General features: G+C 43.6%; 1 protein-coding gene across 1 annotated transcript in view; it reads right to left on the bottom strand.

The window, feature by feature from the left end:
• Positions 1-10943, bottom strand: part of LOC111225357 (serine/threonine-protein kinase BRSK2) — a 132108-nt gene that overhangs the window by 11125 nt on the left and 110040 nt on the right. Inside the window, exons 14-18 of the mRNA XM_022750175.1 lie at positions 8216-8423; positions 7695-7743; positions 7081-7204; positions 6250-6430; positions 5661-5750 (exon numbers count right to left, since the gene is read on the bottom strand). Coding sequence (XP_022605896.1) covers positions 5661-5750; positions 6250-6430; positions 7081-7204; positions 7695-7743; positions 8216-8423 — 652 coding nt within the window. The remainder of the gene's footprint in view (positions 1-5660; positions 5751-6249; positions 6431-7080; positions 7205-7694; positions 7744-8215; positions 8424-10943) is intronic.

Here is a 10943-nt window from a genome sequence, read left to right as displayed (position 1 = left end):
AAGGCATAAAAAGTCATAAAAACGACAGTACAGTAAGGCTTAAAAAGTCATAAAAAAGTCACAGTATAGTACGGCATAAAAAGTCATAAAAACGACATAGTATAGTAAGGAGTAAAAAGTCATAGTATAGTAAGGCATAAAAAGTCACAGTATAGTAAGGCATAAAAAGTCATAAAAACGACATAGTATAGTAAGGCATAAAAAGTTACAGTATAGTAAGGCATAAAAAGTCATAAAAACGACATAGTATAGTAAGGAGTAAAAAGTCATAGTATAGTAAGGCATAAAAAGTCATAGTATAGTAAGGCATAAGAAGTCCTAAAAAAGTCATAGTATAGTACGGCATAAAAAGTCATAAAAACGACATAGTATAGTAAGGCAAAAAAAGTCATAGTATAGTAAGGAATTAAAAGTCATAAAAAAGTCAGTATAGTAAGGCATGAAAAGTCATAGTATAGTAAGGCATAGAAACTCATAAAAAAGTCATAGTATAGTAAGGCATAAAAAGTCTTAAAAATGTCATAGTATAGTAAGGCATGAAAAGTCATAGTATAGTAAAGCATAAAAAGTCATAGTATAGTAAGGCATAAAAAGTCATAAAAACGACATAGTATAGTAAGGCATAAAAATGTCATAGTATAGTAAGGCATGAAAAGTCATAAAAAAGTCATAGCACAGTAAGGCTTAAAAAGTCATAAAAACTACATAGTATAGTAAGGCAAAAAAAGTCAAAGTATAGTAAGGAATAAAAAGTCATAAAAAAGTCATAGTATAGTAAGGCATGAAAAGTCATAGTATAGTAAGGCATAAAAAGTCATAAAAAAGTCATAGTATAGTACGGCATAAAAAGTCATAAAAAAGTCATAGTATAGTACGGCATTAAAATTCATAAAAACGACAGTATAGTAAGGAGTAAAAAGTCATAGTATAGTAAGGAATAAAAAGTCATAAAAAAGTCAGTATAGTAAGGCATGAAAAGTCATAGTATAGTAAGGCATAGAAACTCATAAAAAAGTCATAGTATAGTAAGGCATAAAAAGTCTTAAAAATGTCATAGTATAGTAAGGCATGAAAAGTCATAGTATAGTAAAGCATAAAAAGTCATAGTATAGTAAGGCATAAAAAGTCATAAAAACGACATAGTATAGTAAGGCATAAAAATGTCATAGTATAGTAANAAAAAAAGTCATACTATAGCAAGGCATAGGTAATGGTATAGTAAGACATAAAAACATTATAGTAAACTAAGGAATAAAAAGTGATAGTTTAGTAAGGCATAAAAATGTCAAAGTATAGTAAGGTATAAAGTAACAGTGTAATAACACATAAAGTCATAGGATAGTGAAGCATTAAAATGTCATATTATAGTAAGTCATAGAGTCAGTATAATAAGGCAAAAAAAGTCATAGTATACTAAGCCAAAGAAAAGGCGTAGTATAGTAAGGCATGAAAAAGTCATAGTAGTAAGGCATAAAAAGTCATAGTAGTAAGGCATAAAAAGTCATAGTACAATAAGGCATAAAATTCATAAAAACGACATAGTATAGTAAGTCATATAAAAGTCATAGTATAGTAAGGTATAAAAACGTCATAGTATTGTAGTAGTGACATTTTTACTTCGATGTATCCACCATTTTATGTTTACTCCTAACAACCTGACTGCTAGCCTACAGAAGACAGAAGGCAAGGTTATCTTGCTAGTTAACGCTAGCTAACATCATTAAATAACATCAATTGACATTTTTCTGATGACGTCCGGTACCACTGTGATATTTTCATATATGACATGAGCCTTGAGATAGCCGCCGCCCTTCCAGTAAATCAAATGCGCTAGCATGCCTAAATCGGCCTAAACCTATTGTCTTGAAGACGTATCCTCTTGGAGCTCCAGAGAGAAGCCTGAGAGAGGAGATGTAAAACTACATTGAGATGGTCTTTGGTTCTTAAAACCATAAACAGATCTTCTTCTGTGTTTTATTTCAAGTGTTGATCCATAAGAAGAGGAAAGTATGAGAGCTTCAAAGTGGGATCACCAGAGTATATGTGCCAGGATGATCAAACTTTTGCAGACAGCTGTACCTCCTCATCTCTAGATAACTACTGTCCAGACTGTCATGGAATATCTGCAGAAGATGAAACTTTCTTTGGTTCCTTCTCAGGTGTAAAACACCATATCAAAATGTTGGCTTCTCTAAGAATCCTACAACAACAAAACAATAAGTATAATATTTCTGTCTGTCCTTTACAGGTTCTGTCACTTTTCTTCTTAATGTATTCTACAGGTAAAAAGATTTCCAAATAAAGCAGCAGAACAGTTTATTTTATTTTTTCACACTGAAATGACTTGTTAAGACGAACATATATTTTTTTCAGCTCTCACACACACACACACACACACACACACACACACACACACACACACACACACACACACACACACACACACACACACTCACACACACACACAGTGTTAGTGCAGGTTGTGTTGGTGACAGCCTCCAGGACGTGGCCAGTGTGTGTTAAAAGCCAGAGTTAAGGTGTTTTTGCCGGGAGCTCCCGGTCGCTCTGGGTCTTACCACGCTTGGAAGATTTACTGGGCAAAGAGGCGGAGCGCTGAGAGCCATCTGAGAGCAGAGCACAGTGTCAGAAACACCACCCGCCTCCCTCAGGCCCAGCGCCGCATCAACAGTCAGCTGACGTCAAACATCAGCAGCACACTGGCTCAAAACACTGCACGTCTACTCGGGACCAGTTCAAAGGATGAATCCACACACTTGAATGTTCAGCTCATTTTCCAGAGTTTCATTTTCTCTCCTTTGACATATTTCTGTTTTTCATGATCATCATCATCATCTTACACTTTCTATGTTCCGGTCACCGGTAAGTCAAAGACGAACTTTTACCAACTAAACCTTTATGTTGAAGGAATCTCAGTCAGTTAGATTCAGATGTGTTGTGTTGTGTAAGGTGGAACAAAAAGACTGAAAGTGGATGAGCTAGTCGCGTTAGCATATGAAGTTAGCTGCCACTAAAACCTGTAGAATTTCAGCTGATCACAGATCTGAACTCAGTCTGTGACTTGTAATTAGAATCCAGATAGTGGCATTTGGGCCAGTGTGGGGCCGGAATCAGCTGATGGTATATAGCTAATGGTTTTTCTTCCTGGCAAATACTTTTAAATTAAAAAATAAATACTTAATTAATGACAGGAAAAATAATGTTAGCCAGGAGACTCTCGGAAATGGGCTGAACGTTCACTGTGGCAGACGTTTCTCTGCCACTGTCTACACATGTGCAAACACACACACGTACAGGCTAACTCACACACACTCACAGAGGTAATCAGGTTCATATGTCTGTACAGCTGTTCGGTGTTTTCAAACACATGCAGATTCTCTGGTTTTATGCAGACTGCAAACACAATCAATCACTCTGTTTGTTTGCTCCTCACAGTTAAATAGAGCATGCGTTCAGTTCAGTGCGTGAATGGCAGCTCACCCAGAACCATCAGCATGCACACGCACACTCACATGCACACTCACACGCACGCACACACGCACGCACACACACACGCACACACACACACACACACACACACACACACACACACACAGTTTGAGTCGGACTGTGTGCATGGTTCTGGGTCGGCGGTTCATTCAGCATGCGAGTCATTCAGTCTGTCCGAGTGGCGTGAGAGTGAAGCTGTGGATGACCAGAAGCAGGAGGCATGGAGAGGCAGGCCAGAGGGGGAGAGAGAGAGAGAGAGGGAGAGAGAGAGAGGATAGGACTGATGGAGGGAGAGAGAGAGAGAGAGGATAGGACTGATGGAGAGAGAGAGAGAGAGAGAGAGAGAGAGAGAGAGAGAGGTAGCTAGGTAGAGATGTGGGTTATTGGCACATCTATATGGTGGGAGGAGGGAGGGGGGGTGACTGAGGTTGTGCATACAGCGCCTGATAACAGTTCCCATCTGTGGCAGTGACTGGTCAGACTGGTGCAACTGGTTCAGTGGTGTGAAGTGATGGTGTTGAGGGTCAAAGGTCAAAGTCCTGGCGCTGGAGCTCGTCCAGACAGACAGTGATTCACAAAACATGAATGAGCAGCAGCTACTGGGACTGATTCACGACACAGTCCAGGTCCAGAGTCGAAGTCTCGTGGAGATCAGGTTTAGGTTCATGCTCAGGTGTCACAGAGAGGACGGTAGCCTCCGTCACAGATGTCATAACGACCTGTTTCCTCTGTGAAATAACTTAAATTTAAGATACTTTACTTCAACAGGTGCTGAATCAAGCGTTCCCTATGGTTGTTTCACAATAAAAGCCTGCAGCTACCTCCTTTACATTCAAAACACTTAATTGTGAAACACAGGAAGTGATGTAGCTTTACACATTATGTCAAATGACTGAAGCAGAACAGAGAGCTGACGTGACTATATTATCCACAACACACAGCCTCATCAAGTCGTTAATTAAAGTTAAAATGATCTCACTGCGCTGGCAGATTCTGTTGTTTCTTTTAGCAGCACATTTGATGCTGTATTTGTTGTTTTAGAAACACTGTCTGTCTGGGAGATCAGTACGGAAGAGGATTAGGGCCATGCGGAAAAAAGTTTTTATTTTTTTCTCAGAATTCAGATTTTTTCCACAGATTTTTTTATTTTTAATCCTCTTCCGTAGATCAGAGACCAGGACGTGGATCAGTATGTAAAAAAAGAAAAAGAAATCTGTTTATGGACTTCAGGACCTAGATCCAGTATCTGTAGTGGGAGCTGAGGAGGTGACTGGTTTTCTCCCAGTAACACATCTGTGTCCTAAAGGCAGCTCTGTGTGTGTGTGTGTGTGTGTGTGTGTGTGTGTGTGTGTGTGTGTGTGTGTGTGTGTGTGTGTGTGTGGATGGGTTGTAGTTACTCTGCTTCACCACCAGAGGGGACCATTATCAAGTAAATAACCACAGACAACAACAGGAGAACTACAGCGTCACACTAACAGAGACAACTGGAGAACAAACAATCACTCTCTCTTTTCTTCCATAGTTTTAAATCCATCCATCTCCCTATAGGCAGCCCCGACACACCGGACCAGGTCAGATCAGGGGGGTCAGGACCTGACGGGGTCACGTGTTCACTGTGACTAATGTGAGAAAATACACTAACATCACAAATGTATTCTGAAACCTTGAGACCTTTCTCTTTAGATAAAAGTTGTGCGTGCTCTGATGTAACAGCTGATCACATGTACAGATGTGTATAGATGTGTACAGATGTGTAAACTTCTGAGCGAATGTCTGTGTTTCTGCTGAGTCAGACTCCAGATGAGGCTGAGCTGCTGCTGCTGGAGAAGTGACAGAATCAGCCCTGTGTGTGTGTGTGTGTGTGTGTGTGTGTGTGTGTGTGTGAGCGCACGCCATGGTGGTATGTGGCAGGGACATGCACGTGGAGATGCTGTGTGCTAAAAGCAGTGTGCTGAGCTGAGCTGAGCCAAGCCGAGCCGGTCCGAGCCGAGGTGGGCCGCGGGTGTGGCTGTGCTGTGAAGAGTGCCAGGATGCCGGGAGAGAGGCAGGGTGCGGGTGGGGGGTGGGGGGTGTTCTGTGAGGACGTGGAGGAAGAGGAGGAGGGCTGGGGGTGTAGGCGTGGTCGAGGGCGGGTGGCGAGGGGCTCCACTTACCAGATATCTGCGGCTGGACGCCGGGCTGGTCGGAGCTGAGCAGCTGAGCCTGGATGGTCTCCACCACACGCTTGAAACGTCGGCTCGGACCTGATGGACGGTTTGGTTCTAATGTTAATGACATCATCAGTATCCAGGCAACAGAGTGAAACACTGTGACAGTCCTGTATTAGACTTCCTGCTGAGTGACATCAGCAAACATGTGACCTCTGACCTGAGGAGGAAGTACTTATATCCTTTACTTCAGTTTTACTACCTATACTACACTGTAAAAATACTGATACTGCACTATAAAAATACTGATACTACGCTGTTAAAATACTGATACTGCACTATGTGTGTGTGTGTTTCATTTGAGTATTCATACTGTGTCTGATGTTTTTATTTAATTTGTAAAGTGTTGGCTTCACCTGATTAAAAATCTGTCCATTAATAATTGATTAATTGACTAAGAGTTCAGCAGTTACACCTGAAACCCTTTCACCAGATGTATCCTGATTTTATCCTGCACATCTTTTGACCTGCAGATCAACAGCTCAACATGTCTACTGGTCTGTGATCAGATATATGAACAGCGTGCTGTGTTCACCTGAGAGCAGGGTGAAGGTGACGGAGTAGATGCCGTTCTCCTTGGTGGCGCTGGTGCTCTCGGTGTAGGTGATGTCCACCTGGAACTTCACAGGCTTCTGGAAAACCGTTGGACCGGCTGTGGACTTGTACTCCGCCCGGAAACTGGTCTGAGAGATGACGCTGTGGCTCAGACTGGGAATCTGGGAGGGAGAGGGAGAGGGAGAGAGAGAGAGGGAGGAGGGGGTGGAGGGAGGTGGTGTTGGCCGGTAAACAGACTCTGAGTCAGCAGCAACACAGACAAACAACTTCTGCATCAGTTGAGATGCAGCACGGACGTAAGGGAAGGAGACAGCAGCAGAAGGAGACGGTGTGTTGGATGTGCTTCACGTGAACGCGTCACAGATGTGAACAGACTGTGACAACACGGTCTCTGACTGCACACACATCCACCGTCAGCTACAACACATTACCGTTTCTATTGTTTTATAGAATTAGAGAAAGAACAGAAACATCAGAAATGCTCCTTTAGTCTCCAGCCTCAGAGTGGGCGGGCCAGTGTGTGTTTGATTGACAGCTGAGCTGACGTGAGGGGTGAGACACAAAGACAGAAATATTTATTTGACTGTTTCTTTACTCTGAATTTCTCAGGAGATATATTTACCCTCCGGTGGAGTTTGATGGTGCTGATGAGCTCTTTTGTTTTCGTGATCAGACATTTTTCATTAAAATTGTCAGATTTTTGCTCAAACTGTTGTAACGGTGTCAAACTGTGAAGCCGGTGAAGTGAGCTGAGGACAGAGGAAGAGGCAGATGAAGGATGACGAAGAGGAACAAAGGAGGAGAGACTCACAGAGAGGAAGGCGTGGACGATGTCGGCCTTTATGGAGCTGAGAGGTTTGTCTCTGATCACGATGAAGATCTGCTCCTCTTTCTCCAGGTTGATGAAGTTACCGAACCACGACTTCTTAGCCAGTCTGCGAGGAGGAGACGCGATGACATCATCGACACAGAACAGACAAGATCAGCTGTTTCTCCACAACAATGTGGATTTATTCTGCCGGAAACTCTATGTTTGTTTATACACTGAACACCAAAGGCAACAACTACGGAACAAATTAAACTCAGTCATATTTTCTATTGACAGTGTGAGGACCAAATTTATATTTCACATGTTAATCAATATAAAGTTTGATTTGTATTTGCGTAAATATTTAGACTACAACTTCATGTAAAGACACTTCCGCTGCGATTTCAGTGAAACATCTGATATTTTCACATTTATCTCAAAAGATAAACAGGAGAGTTTAAAACATTTATACAATAATGTTCATACACAACCTTTGATTAATGTATCATCTAATTTAATTACAATAGTACAAAACACGACACGAATTCCCTTTTTCTTCTAAGAATGGGATTTTAAATGTGTTTTAATAAACACATCCACAGGTGTGCATTACTCACTCTGGAGAGGAGTCTGGGGTGAGGCTGGACATGTCCTCCTGGGTGGGAACTGTGGATGCAAACAGACGTCAAAGGTCACAGAGTGATTTCTTTCCTACATAAACCTCCGACTTCCTGCTTGTAGAAACATAAAGTCTCTTCTGTTCGTCTGTGTCGGAGTGAATGATTTGGACTCATCGTGGTTCGGTTCATGTTCACGGCTCCTGCTGTAAGAAAACGAGATAAACCGCAGCAAAGTAAGAAATGTTTTTTTTCCCCCACTCGCTGTAATGAGGTAGTTATCTGGTGTATGACGTGGCCGGAGGCGGCTGTTTGTCACGACGAGGCTGCAGCAGGTGAACGGAGCTCAGCCATTAGCAGCAGAGACGATGTGTTTTTATTCCCCTGAGCTACAGTCAGCTGCACAAACACTCCGCGCTGAATCGATTATCACACAGATAAGACTGATGAGCTGAATGAACCATAAACAAAAGTCTCATTAAATCTCAGCCCCCCCCCCCGCCCTCCCTCCCCCCACTTACCTTGCATTTTCCTGCGGTGGAAGCGTGGCGAGCCCAGGAAGCTGTTCTTGATGGAGTTGAGGCGCGTCCTCCAGGGCATGCCGCCGATGGAGGGGCTGGGCGGGGGCGTTGGGCTGGGCGTGCCAGCCGGGCTGTCCTTGGGCGTGTGCACTGGGGTGCCTTTGGGGGTGGGAAGAGGGCTCCCCCTTGGGGAGGGGTGAGGGGTCACCTGCGTGATGGGGACAGATTTGCCGTTGTGGTCAGGGTGGAGGTGGTGGCGGCGGAGGGGAGACATAGGAGGCACGGGGGAGAGAGGGATGGAGAGTTTTGGGGGGACGGTCAGGGGAGGGTGGCGTCTCACCCGGGGGCTGTTGGGGATGCAGGGAGCCAGAGACTGGCAGGGCGTGGAGGGCTCTGATTTGGGGGTGGAGGGGGTCTGGGCTGAGTTGGGGAGCGGGTTGGACCTGGTGGTCTGCAGGGGCTTCTCGGACACTTTGGGCTTGGCGGGGAGGGTCTGCGTGCGAGGGTGCATGAGGGGGGACCCCATCTTTGGCTGGTAGGAGTTGGGCGTGCGGGGCCCCACCCCGTTGAGGCGGACCTCGGGGGAGTGGGTGGGGCTGCAGTTGGGGGACTGACACAGGTCTGGGGACTGGGGCGGGATGAAAAACCGACGATGGGGCTGCGATTGGTCATGCACCGTTTGACGTGACAGCAGGGTCAGCCAATGAGAGAGCAAGGCCACAGCCAGGCCATTCCCAAAAAAATAGAAAAAATAAAATAAAAAAAGGAGCGTGGCAGAAAGGTTGAGAGGTGGAGCAGGCAGGAAGTGGTGAGAGTGCAAGAAAGAAAGAAAACAGAACATGCGATTAGCACCGTGATCAGCCAATCAGGAGGCAGCAGTGGAGCATTCATGACACAACAGTAGGGATGCACCGAGACTAAAACTCACCGAGAGGAACCGACAGACTGTTTGACCGTCTGTTGAACAGGTTTTTAAAACACAACTCAGAGACACAGCTATTTTCTAAATCTGTTTGAAATTTGGTGAAAAGTTGAGAAATGTGGCAGGAAACAAATGAACCATCTTTGATGTTGATTCTTGAGGTTTTTCTTCGAAACGATTCAATAATTCAAGAAAAATGTCAAATATATTTTCTATTATTAAAATAAAGACGATGCATTATGCAGCCGTTTCAGAAGTTACATGACGCCACCTTTAATGAAGGTGACGCATCACATTTACCTTCAGCACTCACTCTTTACGTTCCCTACACACCAGGACGTGAGTTGACAGAGGCGTATCTATGGTTACCGTCCGACACATCGGTGCATCCCTAATTACCACCAAGTGAACCAGCTCGAAAGCTAACAGGTTTAGCTTCACCCTCCACCTGGGAAAGCGGCCGGAGAGCATGCACAGTGCTGATGCACAATGCTGTGGAATGAATGAGCGGATCACTGAGGAGACAGAGACCTCGTCAGTCCGTTCTCATGACGACAACTGATTAACATGAGGTGATGCTCTCGTATCATGTCAATGAGCAGGAAACGTGTGTGTGTGTGTGTGTGGAAGAGTTTCAACACCAAAATCACAAACTTACACACTCTTGTCTTCTCTAGCAGATCGTGTTACAGGCTTCATGCAAGAACCGCTCACACAAAGATTCACTTTAGAAATAAAAAACGATTTTCAGGGAATTTTCTCGTGACAGGTTCAGGTTTATCGTACGAGTCGTGTTCAGATCTCTTTGTACAGAGGGAGGAACACTTGTTTTAACTGAGGAACTTAAACACAACATGTCAGTTAACAGAAGCTGTAGTTGCTGCTTCTCTGAAAGCAGATGTTGGGAAACAGGACGGAGGATTGTTCAGACGAGGCGCCGAACATCACGGAGGGTTGACGCAGTCGAATAAAGTCAAAGATGAAAAACTGAAATGTAAAATTAAAGTTTCACTCTGTATTAAAAATCTGTTTCGATCACTGTTACTTCACTTTGGTGTTTGAGCTTGAAAAGTGAAAACAGCTTCTATCTCTTAAAGGGACAACGTTTCTTAAATCTTAAATCTCCTTCAACACCTGGACAAACCTGCAGGATTCGGTGACATCACAAGAAGTCTGGAGCCAATCGTGGGAGAAGTAGTTAAACTTTTGAAATGAACAATATTTGGATATTCATAGATTTTAGATTTTTGTAAACAAAAAAAAACAAAACATATCAGACACAATTTATTATCTGCATCAGAGTATTTTCATGTTTTATATCTGGAGAAGATCTCGTCCGTCTCTGCGACTGTCACCTCGCGGTTTAGTCATGGACAACTTTGCCCGAACAAACCTCCATGTCATGTTCTGTCTCTGTGACGAGAAGCCGACGGCAGCTGAGGTAACCACCGACACCGACACTCTGCTGATTCCAGGAATTACAGCTCTGCTCGTTTGAAATTCGTCCTTTTACTCTTGAATAAAATCTGAGCACAGAAGAATCAGAACTGCCAGTAACTTATGATTAAATCTCACAAACACACTTCCTCACCAACAGGAGGCTGAAACAAGCGATTTACAGTGAGGGTGTGAAGTCTGATGAATCCGACTCGTACGATCAAACCTCACTGACAAAACAAGGTTGAGAAAAGTTTAGGAAAAAGTTCTTGCATGAGGCCTGATGACTTTCATTCATCACTCTTTAAACAGTTCATAATGAAACAGCAGCTACAGACTAAAATCTGCCTCTTCTTCACTTTGCATTCA

Source organism: Seriola dumerili, unplaced genomic scaffold, assembly GCF_002260705.1.
Source record: "Seriola dumerili isolate Sdu_G_001 unplaced genomic scaffold, Sdu_1.0 BDQW01000012.1, whole genome shotgun sequence".
NCBI lineage: Eukaryota > Metazoa > Chordata > Actinopteri > Carangiformes > Carangidae > Seriola > Seriola dumerili.
Note: the sequence above shows the minus strand (reverse complement) of the source record. Positions and strands in the feature narration are given on the sequence as shown.